General features: G+C 37.9%; 1 protein-coding gene across 1 annotated transcript; it reads right to left on the bottom strand.

The window, feature by feature from the left end:
- Positions 1-856: 856 nt before the first annotated feature.
- Positions 857-2,484, bottom strand: LOC140233938 (tripartite motif containing 13-like). The gene is given in 4 exon segments (XM_072314026.1): positions 857-901; positions 1,610-1,800; positions 2,173-2,361; positions 2,364-2,484. Coding segments are annotated over 4 exon segments (546 nt in total).
- Positions 2,485-19,344: the final 16,860 nt, after the last annotated feature.

Genomic DNA, 19,344 nt, shown 5'->3' with positions numbered 1-19,344 from the left:
TGCGCCCCCAGAGCTGCGAGCCCGTCCCGGGAAGGCATCCCCAAAGTTTTGGGAATACGCGTCTCTCCGGGCCCTCACCAACAGAGTTTTTAGGGGAAGTTGTCCCCATCAGACTGGGTCAGCCAGGAATAAGTGCCTTCTTTCGCGCTGAGCACCTCACTCCAAATGTGAAGTGCCTTATATATCTAAGATGAGATCAGTGGTTGCTCAGCCAATATCATCCATCTATCTTTACCGAATATTGGTGGTCATCTTTACTGTCTGCCTCATGGTTACGCTTACCTCTAACTTTATTGCCATTCCAGAAAACAAACAAACAAAGACTGTGGGTCATTTTCAAATTATGCTGTGTCAATTATGTAGAGTCTGTCTGGAGTCCAGAAATCTATCTCACCACTCTCAACCTCTATTGGTAGATAACACCCACTGTAGCCTGAATATTTTGGTTCTATTTTAAAATCAGTGATGACATTGTTTACGTACTCCAAATCGGCCGTGTATCTATCGATACTGACAAGGAACGTCTTCACATTCACCCAGACTACAAGGACTGAATCATCTGGACTTACAGTGGCCGCGAAGGGAAATAATGCTTCCTCCCTCATCAAGATGTTCTTCTCCTTCCCACTTTTATCAACGCACACGACCTTGTCATATCCATCATACACTATGAGGTTGTCCGTTGTTTGAAAGGACAATAAATAGTCTGGTGTATGTCTATCCAACGTTATTTCTCTGACCGCCTTGCCACCATGTGGAGCAAATACCTGGATTGTATGGGGATAGCTGTAACCGACGTAGATGTTATCGTCTTTATCCACAAGGAGACCTTCAACCCATCCTTCATAATATGAAGTCATCTCCTCGAACGTGACGTCGAGCACTTGTCGAGCTTCTCCCACTGTGGTGTGAATAGTGACACCACGCCGCTTTCACCAAGTAAAACACTTCGACCATCAGACAGGAATGCAATTCTATAGATATTGACATCTTTCAACACCGTCTGCTGTAACTCGCCATCAAGAGAGTAGAGATGGATTCCGCCTTCAGGTGATCCAATCGCCATCTTACCGTCTGGTGCACGAGTCATAAACCGGACGCTATCATCTGAGGTGTGTTTGTATGGGAGGTCTACGTCTGCTCTAACATTCCATGTGTAACCTTCCAGCTCTCCAAGACGAAGTTCATTGACCTTCACTTCTTTACGGAATGAAATCTTCTGAGCTCGTTCTGTCACATCTCTTGGTGATTGGTTGTCAGGATCTTTTCGTCCCAGAATGCTCTCCAAGTTCGCGTGGCGTGTGCGAACGAGGCGTCTTTTTCTAGCGATACCTTCATACCTTTAGTTACTAGCTCTTCCATATCGTTCATCTGACGAATTATTCGCTGACTCTTTTCTTTCATATGATAATAATTCCTTCTCGAATTTTTCAGACCATCGTTTCACTTGACATTTCAGCGTTTTTCTTCTTTCAGACAATAGCTGCATGTATTCGTCATACGTCTTGTCGATGTCACCACTAATCTTTCTAAACGTGTTTGTTATTTCATTGCGTTGTGTCTCTATGAGCTCAATATGGGTTTCAATGGTTGTTTTCTTTGATTTTACCCTCTCTCTCAACGAATTGGTATTTGTCAGAAATTTTTTCTCGTGGATGGCTGCTTCTTCGAGCTGATGACCAGCTTGCAAATGCTCCAACACTCCGCACGTACAACAAATGTACTCCCGGCATCCGGTACAGAAACAGTCTTCATCATATTTAGGGTGTTTCTTACACTTTCGTCGTCTCTTAAGCGGAACTTTTCCCGAGAGCACATCGCTCATGGGCAGCTCAATATGGGTTTCAATGGTTGTTTTCTTTGATTTTACCCTCTCTCTCAACGAATTGGTATTTGTCAGAAATTTTTTCTCGTGGATGGCTGCTTCTTCGAGCTGATGACCAGCTTGCAAATGCTCCAACACTCCGCACGTACAACAAATGTACTCCCGGCATCCGGTACAGAAACAGTCTTCATCATATTTAGGGTGTTTCTTACACTTTCGTCGTCTCTTAAGCGGAACTTTTCCCGAGAGCACATCGCTCATGGGCACTACTTAGTGGTTTGAGACCGGCTTCCAGAGCGAGTGGTCTTTGTCACACGATTCACACATATATTTCCCGCAATCCTGACAGTAGGACACAGCTGGCAACTTTTCGTCCATCTCACAAACTGTGCACGTTGGATTCTTGGTTTTCACTTCATCCACAAGAGAACTCAGCGGTATGTTTGTTTGTAACTTACTCGCACCTCCACTGGGTAAGGTCGTTTCCTTCCTGCATACAGGGCATGTAAGGGTTTGTTGGTTGGGGTAAGTTTGAAAACACATTCCTAACAGTCTTTGCAGAAGGTGTGTGAACATGTCAGTGATTTAGGTTGATTAAAAAGTGTAAGACAGATAGGACACTCCAGATTCTGGTTGATGATTTCATGAAACGTTGCCATGGTGTTTGTCTGTCGAACAAAGAAAGGGAAGTACAAATCTGTATTTTCATAATATTATATCAAAAAAGAAACACATATTTCATAAAGGTAAATGTATCAAGTATTAACAAATTTATGACACAAGAAAAGGAAAATCGAATGACATACTGCAGTAGTGAGGCACAAGGTAATTACAACCATGCGTTAATGAATACAGCTTATGCTTCCAGTACTGTTTTATTTATATTTACAAGAGTGTTAATTTCTTATGTGGACGAGATCGCAACATGTCTGTTGAGCCTACAGGTTGATGAACAAAGTTGCTTGAATATAGTGTTGCTGAAACTGAGAAGAAAATTTGACAACGATAAAAAAGAAGCATCATGAAGCACTTGTAAATGTTAGTCAATCTAATCAAATCGAGTAGAATCAATTTCTAATCATCCTTTAGTGATCATTTGAATTGTAAAATTACGTGACAGGCATAATTTACACAATGCTTGTGTGAATAACAATTTATGTGCTTACCAAGTATGCCGTACTTCCGGGTTGAAATTTGTTGATTTATGTCTGGCTCCGAAGCATGCGATCACAAACTATTGCATGTTCAGATTGTAGGAAGATGTGGACGCAGATTATTTGATGTGGTCTTACTTTTTTAAACTCAAACCAAGAACTGGAAGTCAGTCAAACAAAAGAGAGCTGCATTACGAAGCACTCACAAAATGGCGGGACGATTTAACAAAGGAAGTTTGTACTTTCCGTGACCTTTTCCCCACGACCCTCTGATGTATTCATATTAGTGGGTTTTCCCCATAACTCAAATACTATACCTCCTCTCTAAATGAAAGTGACAGCTCATCATGATGGTGTTTGAATGTTTCTTTGTGTAGCAGGTGTTCTTGTGTGATTGAGTTTAGAGGAGAACTCGTCATACAAAATGAGCAGTTAATTCAATAATACTGTGATATGAATATTATAATTAGTAGTAAATAAAAAAGAATGAAAGCGCTTCATCTTCAAAGGAAAGAGAATTTGGGTTCCTAATGGTTCTTTAGTGCGGAGATTACATTTTTTCACGGTGTAGTCAGAATAGTATGATACAAACAGCTGTAGACGTAATCTAATAGACAGAATCCGAGACAATTATTGGTTGGACGAACATGTTCCGGCGCAGCACAAATTTGGAAACAAAAAAAAAAAACATCACAATGTTGTCTGAACATGTAGGTCTATGCATTTTTTGATAATGCGACTTAAATGGATAGTGATGGAAAATAAATAACCTATCGAATTGATTGAATTGAATAGTGAGTAGAGAAATTAGGAATTAATGATGGGTAAAAACGTTCCACGAAGCCAGCATGATATAACACATAAAGTATAAAAAGGCAAATGAATAAATGAATAAATAAGTAAATGAATATATGAATGAATGAATAAATGAATAAATCAATAAATAAAACACATTAACATATATGGAATCAAGGTCAGGCATGATGTGATTCCCCCACTGGTATTGATTGACTAAGTCGTAAGTCACATTATACATACGAAGGTGGGTGTATCGTTTTCTCTTCCTTAGCATGAATAATTATACTTCCGGAATACATGTAACTGGTTTATGGCGATTCGATTATGATAGAGGAGATTGTCAGTTGTTGTGTGTTGATTCCGTAGTATGGTGAGGATGCAAGAAGCATGATGAGATTGAATGTCTTGTAGCCTTTGATCCTAATCGATGAATCATTAAGAAGCACGCAGCGGTCGGACACGACATGCATACATCATTTTTGTTTTGTATGTATGTATGTATGTATACACGTGTGTATACAAATAACGTATATATTTGCAGAATTAATCTTAACAGAACTGCATACGGTGAAATCATTTGATGATGTGCATTTTATATGATGCTAATGATATAAAGTACATCGTAGACATTACTTGTTTTGAAGTACACACATCACATTGTACAATGTATATATATATATATATATATATATATATATATATATGAAGAGTTTGCAAAAACCGATAAGTCCATATTTGTCAAATGGAGATATTTGCCATTAAAGGTCAAGAAAAATAAAGAGAATAATAAGAAAATTATTGCTTCTTTTGACCATAACTTCAAAAATGTACCTTTATATGTAGTGACCAATATATCATTTAAAAGGTATTATTTTGTACTTTATGACAGAGACCGTATTTCAAAATCTTCAAAAATGGACTTATCGGTTTTTGCAAACAAACTCTTCATATATATTATACATATATAGTGCGATGATGCTGATACTCGTACCGTACGCCTCTGTCATCTTAGGAAGAATTATAGTCGAGACAATGTAATGATGACGAAAGATGTCGCATGAAGCCGGCTGGTGGGAAGCTTTCGACCTTGGTCTTCTTCAGCTTTATATGTTTATGAAATAAAATATATGTTTTGAGCATAACGGATCATGAAGATAATACAAGTTCAGCATGAGCTAACAGCTTCATAGCAACTTTTTTGGCAATTGCAAAACATTCAACAATGTACTGTAAGTAGATAATGGGTATATGTAATATACAGACATATCATATACAATAAAAAATATCAAACACATATCATAACTAAACTTACTATAATATAAGAATTACCTGCTAAGCAGACGTGTGAGTTACTTGGGTGTCTTATGGCTGTCTTACTACGGGATCACTCTCATCCTGCCAAAGACCAAGGTCGAAAGCTTCCCACCAGCCCTCTTCATGAGACATCTTTTGTCATCACTACATTGTCCCGACTATTTGTACTGAAAATGATATAATATGCAGAGTTCGACATCAGATGGTGGCCCGGTGGCAAGATAGGGTAAAGTAGCTAAAATTTGAAATAAATTCTTAAGATATTCATCTACTTTCATTTCAGGCCTCCAAAATATAAATTCAAATATTTGGATATAAAATGAGAGACCTATAAGATATTGCGTGCATTATACTGAACGTATATCATAGATAATTTGTACATTTTGACTATATAATCTAATTCAACAGCGGTTTATGGAGCTTCTTGTCTGTGTTAGAGTGACTTGCGGAAAGTCGTTTTTTAACATACTGTTTTGAATTCATGCTTCCAGATTATCTTCTGGCTAAACTATAAGAGGTAACAGAAGAGGGAGCATTATATATTTACCAAAAATAATGATTAAATGTTCATATTGTGTGAGAAGGAAAGAAAATAATGACTTACGGGAACTGGTTACAACATTCAATTATGACGTATCGCCATAAACCAGTATCAAGAGAAGAAGAAGGAGAGGAAGAAGGGGAAAATAGAAAAAAAAAATATTAGAATGATATCGGGACCAGAGTGTCGTGCATATAGAGACGGCCAAAATAATTATGTTGCATCAAGTGATGTTGAAATTAAATCATGGAAGTTTTATGTCTGGACCTCATCATACCGGGTTAGGGAAGTCTTAGGGAACTCCTCAGGTTTGAGCTAATGCAGCCGGGCTGTTGTCGAGACCTGGAGCTTGCACCATCTGCTTCAAAGCAGAACCCGTCACTAGAACGGAATACCGAAGGGATGGCACCGCTCACGCAGCTGCATCGGCAGACAACGTGTCAACGGCGTATAATGAATTAATGGTCGATGGTAAGACACATGGTAAAGACGCCGACCTCTCTCGGCCATGGGATGCGCCAGCCCTCAGAAGATTTCTGGGGCATTAATTGCTTAACTAACATTAACTAAAACAGAACCTTCACTCTGTTTGGATAGAGGATCATTCTACAAGTAGGCCTACAGCCAATATAGTTATCAATATAGCAATATTGTAACATTTTTAAAAGATGGTTGATACCCTTGATGCCCTCGTATTGCGCTGCGCTTTAATTATGAAATGATAGTATACTTTTGGTTGAGTTAGGGATCCAGGTGTTAACCTGTTACGAGATCTATTAGAAATTACTTATATGAAGTATGAAAGAGCACACAATTCTAAGAGGACTTCAAAGTTTATTGGTATTTTGATGAAAACTGTTTTTGAAATGGCTGAGATATTCAATCACAAAGCGGTCCTAATAAACGGTTTAATGGGGTCTACCTTTTGATAGGACCATTAAATTTTGTTTCACTTTGTTTTTGGATACCAAAGCCATATCAGAACCGATTTTCATCAAATAAACTTTTACCCGAGGTATATATTCAGGTCAGTCATGAAGCGTGATAAAGAATCTGTATTCCTCATCCATTGACGAAGGGCATTCATCGCCAATGCGCAGAAGATTTCTGCTCACGCTGAAGAGCCCTGTCACAGATGCACTGTGGGATTCCTCGGTGCCATTGTCGCTTCCAGTTATCTTGCTAGCGTCGCGGTTCCTATACATAATTATACATCCTATGTATACGATTCAATAGAGTTGTTTGTTTGCTTTTCAGTTGTTACTCCTTTTTTTTTTTTGGGGGGGGGAGGGTATGATTCAGCTTTAAAAGAGTTGAAAGTTTCTACATTTCATTAATTTACGATCACTATAGATTCTTGGTTCACTACTGAAAGACTTCAAAGTGCTGGTCACATAATGGAAAACGAAGAAATCTTTAAAACACACACACACACACACACACACACACACACACACACACACACACACACACACTGGATAAAGACAGAACGTGACCTGAGTGCATATGCAGCCAAAAGCGAGCAAATTTGTCCCTTGAACTATCCCATAATGCATTTAAAACGCTGCTCTACACACGGTATTGGCGATACCGAAAATTGAGGGAAGCCTACATTCAATGATTTCACTCTCAGTCTTGGTACGTGCAACTTTAGTAATTCCCAAACAAAATGCTCTGTTCAATATGTCAAGAATTATCCAAATTCTTAACCCCGGGATCTGTGTGGTTGAAAGTAGGCCTCATTTCCGTTCACCTTTTGTCTCGTCTTAACACCTTTGATTCAAAGTAAAACACTGTATTTGGTTCAATTCAATTCAAGATCAATTCAAATTTAATTTGATTTTCATTGTTGACAGAACAAAATATATTACAAATTACTCTCTTTTTTTTAACCACAGGAATTATGTTCACAATACATTGTGAGGAGAACAAAGTATTCAGTATTTAAAAACGAAACATTATGATTATATATGTTCGTCATTGTTATAACAAAACAATGTACCAAACTACAAAGGAGAGGAATACAAGTATGTAGGCCTATACATTGTATTACAGGATGGTCCGCGACGGGTTTGAGCATGTCGCTGCATGCAATATGATCAAATTCTTGTGCAACATCCTCAAATATGGGCAACATGCTCAAAATAAAATGTAAATCAGTTTCTGAAAAGCATGTGAAAAATTGAAGAAACATCAAAATACTTAGAAAATTTGTGTGCAAAAAATTGAGATAGAACGTTGAACAGAAACAGCCCAGCGGGAAATAGTCGCGAAATATTGCGCGCTACGCACACGTGATATGCACGAAATTTCCGCAATATGCTCACATTTAGAGTTGCGACATGTTCAAATTTCAATGTGTGGACCACCCTGTTTTACGAAAAATTGATTCACCCACAGAAAAGACAATGCTTGTGATATTAAGCCCACTCTAATAACAACAAGACTACAACACAGTTTGGGAGACTCATACAAGAGACAAGACTGAAATGAAAACATTACGATATATGAGACAAGACTGTATAAAGGCGAATCATCCAAAATGTTCCTGCACCAACTGTATCATAAGCATCAACTGTATTCGATTAAAAAAATTTATTACTGGAATGTTTGATGGTATACTTGTCTGCTCCAACCCATTGAGTCACCTTCTCCGACTCTGTATTAACTTTAAGAACATTTATATCAATATAATCATGAGCTTTAAAAATACGAAGGTGTCATCAGCAATAAGTATACCAGAAAGTACTTCAGATGAGCTTATGTGCATGTGTCATGGAGGATTTGACTCAGTGTTCTCATTCTTGTTTTTTCTTCATCTGAACAACGCCTGACACCTTTGGACAAATGGAATGGCAGACTTTGCAGTCGCGATACGCTGTATCATGGTCACCGTGCAGAAATTCCATGCAGAAATACCACAAAAATACAATGAAATGAAATGAAATGAAATGAAATGAAATGAAATGAAATTTATTCATATTCTACATAGTGGACATTATATGATAAAATATACAGGGTATAACACATAGTGGACATTATATCAAAACTATACAGAGTATATTCAAGTTTCAAGTTTCAAGTTTATTTCATATTTCCAATTTCTCAGTGATGGGATTACAAAATGATTGACAATAAAACAAAAGTACAAAATATATACAACCATTTCTTATAATGTTTGAAAAAAAACAAGGACAAACAAACATTACACACAAATATAAATGGTCATTATCATCTGAGGATATTACAAATCAATGTCAGAAATATGATGGGGCCTACATATAAGCAATGATGCCTGTAAAAACTGTAGGTTCCCGAATATATAGGCGTGAAATTATACGGAGAACGGACATGTTATATTACATGTACTAGGTGTTTCAAAAAACATTTCCCACTTTTGATTCTTACTAATTCATAAACTTTTTATCAGATAACACTGTCATTGATATGAGTAATAGCTGAATAGTGTACAATTTGGTTGAAGGTGGTTTAAATATGAAAGCATAAATTAGTTTCATGAAATCCATGATTAATTTCACAGTTAGGTTCCAGATTTTGCTCTATTTCAACCCTCTGTACAAAATTTCACTTTGCACAGGGGTCAATGGGTGTGTATGGGAGTGTGTGGTTAACACCATGACAATGGTCCTAAACAATGGTTAGGGTTTGAATGCTTCATTATTTATTCATGAGAAATTCCACTATCACAACTAGTCTTTATGCAGCCTCTGGCATAATCTGTGTAAAGTCAAACGCCTGCCGATACTGTCGTTGGGTCTCGACAGTGCTCTCCCTACTTCTGAAATACGAAATTACAATGAAGACCTTCTGTTCCATCGTAAACATGGTGACATGAAGCAAAGAAATCAATTAGAGTATACACTTGTGTAAATGGAGCCTTAAATAAATCTACTGTGAAACATATCGCCCCAATGATAAATGCTGCTGAACTCTTTACCAAAAATGATTTCTTAGTATCAAAAAGCGAATAATTTGTCAGACTATCTAATTAGTAGACAGTTGTATAAAAATGAGGAACTTTAGATCATTTATGCTTATTTATATCTCAAATTTAGTGATATGTGAAGCAAAAATTGAAAATGATTGCCAGCTGGAATGAAATGTGGTGCTTGCAAGCACATGGAAACATGTGCTTCCTTTTTCCATGTGCATGCATTTTACCCTTTACCGTGCATGAATCCAGACTAGCAGTGCCCAGGGCAATCCACATGAATTATTGATTAAGCATTCATGTGCCTGGGAGCTCGAGACTGACGCCTAGTCAACAGGTGGTTCAGGCATGTCCATTGTTCAGGGCCATTGTCAGCACACACTCACATACACATCATTGGTTCCTGTGCAGGTTCAATTTTTGTACAGAGGGTTAAAATTTGACCAAAATCTGAAACCCTACTTCAAAATCAATCTTAAATTTAATGAAACTGATTTATGGTTTCACATTCAAATTACCTTCAACCAAATTGTACACTATTCAGCTATTATTTATATCAATAACAGTTTTATCGAATGAATAATTTTTGAACTATTAATGATCAAAAGTGGAAAATGTTTTTTGAAACACCTAGTATATACAAAATATCGTGATATTCTGAGATAGATTTTCACCATGTACAAATGTGGAGGGGACTACTTAGGAGCAATCCTTGTTAAATGTAGTCCCCCTACAGATTGTAAACAAAATGATATCAAAGATAAGGCTGAGTGGAAAAACAAAAAACACCATTATATACACTATTTACAAGGGCACAATGAACCGTACCATGGATATACAACAAGTTATGTATATGTTACAAAGCACAGGTTCATGTATAAAGTGTTTACAGTGTACATTATATACCATTAGAATAATGAATGAAACAGAAGATAACCTTCCGAGTATACTTAATGAAAGTACTTGTAGAAAACATTGATTGAAATATACATACGTTTTATTACCATAAAACTGTTTATTGATACTTATCAAGAAACACATTTTTGGGTTTATACTTAAAACTATTCAAGCTCTGAGCTTGTTTTAGTGAACGATCAAAGGAATTCCAAAGCTTAGGACCAGTAAACATGAAAATTAATTTCTGTTACCAAAACTAGTTCTATTTTTAGGAAGATGATAATCATTCGCATACCTTGTTGAGTAAATATGTATAACTTTATTTTTTTCGAAACATTTCCTTAAATACAGCAGGGGAAGCGTTGATTTCTACATTGTACATAAAACAACCCAGCTGAAGACGATATAAATCAGTAATCTTAAGAATACGGTTTTCTTTAAACAAGACATCAGTGTGTGATCTATAACCGGTATTGCATACCAAACGCATCGCTCTTTTCTGCAAGAGAAGTACCCTGTCCATTTTTGTTTGTATTGCATTTCCCCATGCCATTATGCCATAATTAAGGTAAGGAAGAATGAGAGTTGAATATAACATAAGAAGCACTGACTTGGGGAGAATCCGTTTAACGTGATTAATAATGCCAATATTTCTTGAAACTGTCTTACAAATATTATCTATATGACAATTCCAAGTTAGCTTATTGTCAATTGTAATACCGAGAAATTTTGTAGTCTTGACTTCTTTAATGACAGAATTATCAAATATCACTAAATGGTCAGGAAGCTGTTTAACAAAGTTACTAAATAACATATAATTGGTTTTTTTGTTTATTTAAAGATAATTTATTTGCTTTTATCCAATTTGTTACATGTATAAGTTCTACATTTAAAACTTCTACTAACTTATTAGGATCACTGTGAGTATAGAATAAGTTTGAATCATCAGCAAAAAGGGTAAAAGAGAGAACACTCGAAGAACATCGAATGTCATTTACATAAATGGAGAATAACAGTGGAGCAAGAAGGCTTCCTTGGGGAACTCCACACGTGATTGGTACCGTAGACGAATTATACCCATCAATGGTAACAAATTGCTTTCTTCCAGAAAGATAACTTTCGAACTATTCCAGAGCCTTGCCTCTAATACCATAGTGCGCAAGTTTGTATAAGAGAATGTCGTGATTTATAGTATTGAATGCTTTAGAAAAATCTAAGAACAAACCGATACAGGATTTTTCGATTGAAGCTGATATGGTATTTATTAAACTTAGAATAGCATGAATTGTGTTATGTTTTTCTCTAAAGCCAAATTGGGAGTCAGATATGATGTGAGATTCAAGGAAGGTAGTTGTCCTTGAATGAACAATTTTCTCTAAGATTTTTTATAACGAAGTTAACAAAGATATTGGGCGATAGTTGCTGATACATAATTTGTCTCCTTTCTTGAATATTGGAGTCATCTTTGCGAGTTTCATTTTAGATGGTACTTGACCAGATTGTAGTGAAAGGTTATATAAAAACAATAAAGGATCTGCTATACAATGTATAATGTCTTTGATAAGGACATTGCCAATGTCATCATAGCCAGGGGCTTTGTTTGCTTTGAGCTGAAGTACAATTTTGATTGATTCTTGCCTGTCAATTGGCTTGAAAAAAATTGAGTGGTCGTTTGGTGAGGAAAGAAATTCGTAAAATGATTTATCACTTGGAGTAATAGTTTGTGCTAAGTTTGAACCTATTTTTGAAAAGTATGAGTTAAAAATCTCAGCAATTTCAGACTTGTCCTCAATGATAGTATTATCCTACACAATTATACATATTGTTATACATATCATTATACACAATATACTGTGTAACTAAACTAAAAGATCTACAATATTCTTTCAGGAACTACACGTGCATCATACATCATTAATTCTCTGGTTTTCATCTGATGCAATCACCACGATAAAAGCCCTTTGTATTGTATATAACTGCCGATATGTTTTCAGCTATATGTACATAGGATATCTGATGTATGATTTTGTCTTGGAATCATGTGTATAATAGAACAGCCTCACAAAGAAATGCACGTTTCATCGAATGCAAACATTGCATTCCTAGCTTTAAACTGACATTTAATCATCATAAAGAAACTGCATAGAAACCAAAAATCCATTTTATGCTGTATTTTAAAGTCATTAATGTATAATGTTGGAATAATGGTCTGCGATTTCCGTTTATGCAGAAAGTGGTTGCAAGCATATAATAGTAAACACACCTTACATATTCTTTTTTTTTCATAACAATTTTATATAAATATGTGGAAGAACAAAAAAAAAGTAGTGCATGTGAGTGATACACGTGTACACCTAATTAAATTCAATTCCGTTGGCAGCGTTCAAAATAAACGAGAACTCAGTCAACGTACTCGGTACATCACAATATCAGAAACGCAACACTTCAAACGACTGCGCCTTAACAAATGACGTCAGACGTCATGGTCTAAAATTTGCAAATGTGAAGAATGCTATTTTAGACCTTACAAATAAGAAACATTATCAGACAGAAATGTGGATGAAATGAAAATCAAAGAAGAAGAGGAAGAAGAAAGAGAGAAAGACAGGGAAGTATAGAGAGAGGTGGAGTGGAGCTAAAAGGGGTTAAGGAGAGTTAAAGCCCAAATTTATTTCGATTGTAACAGCTCGAGATAATTTCTGAGCGTTCACCGCAACTCAGTTAGAATTCGAAAAAACACTTGAATTTTGTTTTCTACCTAACCGTGGCATCATACAATGTATACACTGCCGCTCTCGCAAACGAGAAAGAAAGAAAGAAACACAAAAACATTTAAGGTGATTTACCATAGCTAAGTATTATCAAACTTCCCTACCTGATAAATACAACATCTTGTCCTTATGGAATAGTCGACAACGTACATCATCATGGAATGAACTAATCTATATAAAAAAAAAAATGCAGAATCAGACAGAGGTAAACATCAAATTACCAATGATTACTGTTCAATATCATAATTATCTAAATCCTTTGGATTGTGCGTTTTTGGGTTCACAACGTAGCTACATTGTACGATTCATACAACATGACGCCTCAATCAATTATATTCACATTTCATACAATATTGAACAATCGAGCACATCAACACGAATACTTCAAGATTATTTGATTTAATTACAACACGAATAGTCAAGTATGTCTCCCAATCAATCAAACTAGCAAATCCACGATAAGGTACACAGTTTAATTTCCATCCTTGTAAAGAAGTTGTTCTGCACGGCAGCGATGTACACCAAAGGAATGCTAATGCAATACACACTAGCTAAATTTAAGATTGCATCGCAATGTTCTCTTGATTGGGACTTTGTAATCAGTTGTGCTGAACACAACTACAGGAATAATAATTATCTTAATGAAACACAACTCAAACTGAATTACTTCCTGTGGTTAATTTATAAGAAAGAGAGAAAAAAGAAAGAAAGAGAGAGAGAGAAGATGTATTGTGTTAGACAGACTTGCAAATATGACTCATCAGACTCTTTAACCTTAAACATGTTATATGAATCTTAATTTTGTGCGTTGTCACATTTTGGTTAAAAATGTATCCAAGTATGAAGAGACTTCAGTCTAATTACTCCAGTGACGTCACGTAATGAAACTACAAGGGCCAAACAGTGATCAGGGAGCTGCTGTACATGATAGCGTGCTTTAACATGACTGCGCTGTAACGATCTGGCTTCTTGTAATAGTAGAATAAGATCTACTGAAACCTATTTCTAAATAAGGTTGTTTAGATCCCACTGAAGGACCCCACTGATAACTCTCAATTTATACAGCTTGTTAAAATCCTGTCGCACAAGTTGGAGTAATAACAATGACTATAAACAATTTTGCAAACAGAATTGTTGAAAAAGCACACAACTATTAAACGTTAGCTGGATGTTTGACTTGAAATGGGCCTGGACGAACTGGAGGGCAATATAGATTCAGCGAAATGGGGGAAATGCCATCAAGTGTATTATACACCCCCTCCCAAACCCTCCCCCTCTGTGCCTCTTTCCCTAGCTTAGTACACTTTTTATATTTACAAAGTGTTTTGTGTCAAAGTGTATTTACAGAGTGCACAAGTCTTATCACTTATATTCCGAAAACTCAAGGTTCCCCCTTTTCCCCTTTTAATCGACACTTTCCTCCCTCAATCCCCCCCAATCAGTTTGTGTGTGTGTGTCTGTGTGTGTGTGTCATTTCCCAAATGTTGATTCCATCAAATATGCGTAGACGAGATATCTCAATTTCAACCTTAAAAAGGCAAAAGCTCCAAGGGTGGGGAAGGGTGGTTAAGGGTGGGGATAACACTCGCCCACGCCTTCTCCCTGCTCGCCCGCCCCTCCCCCCCTTCTGCCATGCATAGAAGTAGACTGTGGCTATACCCAGATCGCTTTATTTCAAATCTAAAAACGCAAAAACTCCGCGAGCGGGAGGAGGAATCCCCCTTCCCCTAAACTCTACCTCACTAGACTTTATACATACACACAGATGGTGCACATTCGGAATAAGAGCTAAATTCCGTGATTTTATCACTTCGATGAAAAAGTATTGCACCAAAAATTTGCAACAGATCGCTGAATTTCAGGTCTGAAAACGCAAAATCACCTTCGTGTGATGGGAGGGGATATGCGCCTATCTACACCCTCGTGTGCATGCTTTTTCTGTTTGACTGCTGAACAGACAGTGTTCATGATATTCAGTGTAAGAATTAATACAAGAAGATTATTTAAATGATACCATTTTATAGGCAAATTGTTCAATAATAATCTACACTAAAATATACTGCAACTTTAAACAAGTGGGACTGTTTCAACTCGTTAAAACACGCAAAAACATGCATCAAATTGCACCATTTGCAACATCAAAATGCAAAAAGTTCTCACCGTGGGAGGGGGAACACCCCCTCCCACACCCTCCCCTCCCCCTTCGCTCTCTCCGCTCTCTCGGGTTCAGTCGCGTTCATGATATTCAGTGAAAAGAATTAATTAATACAAGAAGCGTATTTAAATGATAGCATTTTATAGGCAAATTGTTCAATGATAATCTACATCAAAATATATACCTTAAACAAGTGGGATTGTTTCACGTCGATAAAACGCGCAAAAACATGCATCAAATTGCACAATTTGCAACATCAAAATGCAAAAAGTTCTCAACGTGGGAGGGGGGACATCCCCTCCCACACCTTCCCCTCCCCCCTCGCTCGCTCCGCTCGCTCGGGTTCAGTCGCGTTCATGATATTCAGTGAAATGAAGTAATACAAGAAGTGTATTTAAATTGTACCATACTATAGGCAAATTGTTCAATGATAATCTACATCAAAATATACTGCAACCTTAAACAAGTGGGACTGTTTCAACTCGTTAAAACACGCAAAAACATGCATCAAATTGCACCATTTGCAGCATCAAAATGCAAAAAGTTCTCACCGTGGGAGGGGGGACACCCCCCTCCCACACCCTCCCCTCCCCCTTCACTCGCTCCGCTCGCTCGGGTTCAGTCGCGTTCATGATATTCAGTGAAAAGAATTAATGCAAGAAGTGTATTTAACTTATACCATTTTATAGGCAAAGTGTTCAAAAATAATCTACACTAAAATATACTGCTACCTTAAACAAGTGGGACTGTTTCACGTCGATAAAACGCGCAAAAACATGCATCTAATTGCACCATTTGCAACATCAAAATGCAAAAAGTTCTGACCGTGGGAGGGGGACACCCCCTCCCACACCCTCCCCTCCCCCCTCGCTCGCTCCGCTCGCTCGGGTTCAGTCGCGTTCATGATATTCAGTGAAAAGAAGTAATACAAGAAGTGTATTTAAATTGTACCATACTATAGGCAAATTGTTCAATAATAATCTACATCAAAATAAACTGCTACCTTAAACAAGTGGGACTGTTTCAACTCGTTAAAACACGCAAAAACATGCATCAAATTGCACCATTTGCAGCATCAAAATGCAAAAAGTTCTCACCGTGGGAGGGGGGACACCCCCCTCCCACACCCTCCCCTCCCCCTTCACTCGCTCCGCACGCTCGGGTTCAGTCGCGTTCATGATATTCAGTGAAAAGAATTAATACAAGAAGTGTATTTAACTTATACCATTTTATTGGCAAATTGTTCAATAATAATCTACATCAAAATAAACTGCTACCTTAAACAAGTGGGACTGTTTCACGTCGATAAAACGCACAAAAACATGCATCAAATTGCACCATTTACAACATCAAAATGCAAAAAGTTCTTACCGTGGGAGGGGTGACACCCCCCTCCCACACCCTCCCCCCCCTCGTTCGCTCCGCTCGCTCGGGCTCGGTCGCTTCGCTCCCTCGCAGACTAACCGCCCCCCCCCCCCTAAGATGAAATCCTGGCTACGCCGTTGGTGGGGGGGGGGGGGGATGGTTTCCCCATAAAAGTATTGGTGACAAACATATCATTTTGCTCCTACTCGTAACTCCCGAGATTTGGAAATGTTCTTACTTTTTTGATAGAAAAGTGTCTAAATATTTCACCCAAAGATGGCTGAATATCAATTCTGAAAATACAAAATCTCCCTCGCGTAAGAGGGGGATAGTTCTAACCCCTTCCATATATACCCTCCCCGTTCAGTCCTTTCTACTTAATACACTTTAGATTGACAGATTTTAAAATGTGTCATCTAAAGTGTGCACCAGGTATGTTATTTCAGTTTACAAACTGCAAAAGATCCATGAGTGGGAGGAGATATCTAGATACTTTCATTTAACGGAGGGTCCCCCCCCCCAAAAAAAAAGAAGCAATAGTATAATCTTCTGGGATTGACATTTTCCCAGATTACATCATGAATGTATTTACCAATTATTTTCATCTGAATTCTGAAAATGCCAAAAAAAAAGCACTCTCGTATGCTGGGACGTCGATCATGAAAGACGGGGGGGGGGGGGGGGTGGGGCGGACAGGGGGATGGGGAGGGGCAAACATATCATTTTGATCCCGAATGATTCCCGAAATGAGGAAAAAAAATGCGTTTTTCGATAGAAAACTGTCCAAATATCTTATCCAAAGTGTGCACCAGAAAATGTCTCTCGCGTAAGAGGGGGATACCCCCTCCCCCTTTCGTTCCTTTTCCTTTTTATTTGTTTTTAGATTGACAGATTCCCAAATGTTTTATCAAAAGTGTGCACCAGGTCTGTCACTTCAGTTACAAAAAAGAAAACAAAAGATCCACCGCGGGTGGGAGGGGATGTCCTGCTTCAATCAACCCTTTCCCCGCTTTGCTTCCCATTAAAAACTTTAGTTCACTTTGGGGATTGACAGCTTTCAGAATTTTCCATCAAAACTTTTCATTTGTATTTGTATTCTAACAATGCAAAATCCCACTCGTATGCAGGGACGTCGATCCTGGAGAACTGGGGGGGGGGGGGGGGGTTGGGCAATTTTTTTTTTGTCCCCCAATAATTCCCGAAATGAGGAAAATTTTTTTGCGTTTTGTCCAAATATCTTATCCAAAGTGTGCACCAAATTGCTGAATTTCAATTAAAAAAATGTTAAATCTCTCGTGCTTGGGAGGGGGTATCTGGGAGGGGATACCCCCCTCCAAACCCTCCCCCTCCGTGCCTCTTTCCCTAGCCTTAGTACACTTTTCAGATTTTTCAGCGCACAAGACTTATCACTTATGTTCCGAAAACTCGAAAGTTCCTTCATGTACAATGGGAATATCCTCTTTTAATCAATCCTTTCCTCGCTCACTTCCCCCATCACAGATCACTTTTTAAAATTTCCCAAATATTCCATAAAATATGCGTATACGAGATATCTAAATTTCAACTTTAAAAAGGCAAAAGCTCCCTCGTATACGGGAAGGGTGGTGACAACACTCGCCCACGCCTTCTCCCTGCTCGCCCGTTCTCTCCCCGCCCCCATGCATACAAGTAGACTGTGGCTACACTTTGAACATAGACAGTTTTGCAAATATGCCACAAAATGTGTGCACCAAAACGTTTAAATGCAATCAGAAAATACAGAATCTCCCTCGTGTAGGAAGGGGGAATAGGGCTTATGCCCTCCCACCTTCTCTGTGTGACAAATTTCCAGATATTCCAATAAAAGTGTGCACCAGATTGTTGAATTTCAGTTCTAAAAACTGAAAAAAAAAGCTCCCTCGAATATGGGAGACGTATCTTGCCACCCTCCCCATGCTTGGTCCCCTCTATAGACTTAGTACACTTTGGGGAATGACAATTTCCGAATTTTCCACAAAAAAGTATGCTTCAAATTGCTTAATTTCAATTCTAATAACACCCCCTAACACCCCCCCCCCCCCTTATATACTCTCTCGCTCCGCTCGCACGGGTTCGGTCGCGTTCATGATATTAAGTGTAAGAATTAATACAAGAAGTTTATTCAAATTATACCATTTTAGAGCCAAATTGTTTGATAATAATCGACATCAACAATATTGCTACCCTAAACAAGTGGGACTGTTTCAAGTCGACAAAACGCGCAAAAACTTGCATTAAATTGCACTATGTATAACATCAAAATGCAAAAAAGTTCTCACCGTGGGAGGGGGGACACCCCCCCCCGCTCGCTCCACTTGCTCGGGCTCGGTCGCGTTCATGATATTCAGTGTAATAATTCATACAAGAAGTTTAGTTAAAGGACAAGTTCACCTTCATAAACATAAGGATTGAGAGAATGTAGCAATATTAGTAGAACACATCAGTGAAAGTTTGAGGAAAATCAGACAATCCGTTCAAAAGTTATGAATTTTTGAAGTTTTTGTGCAGTAACCGCTGGATGAGAAGACTACTGCAGTGTATGTATAACTTAGAT

This window comes from Diadema setosum, chromosome 10, assembly GCF_964275005.1.
Source record: "Diadema setosum chromosome 10, eeDiaSeto1, whole genome shotgun sequence".
Taxonomy (NCBI): Eukaryota; Metazoa; Echinodermata; class Echinoidea; order Diadematoida; family Diadematidae; genus Diadema; species Diadema setosum.
This window is presented reverse-complemented; position numbering and strand designations above follow the sequence as displayed.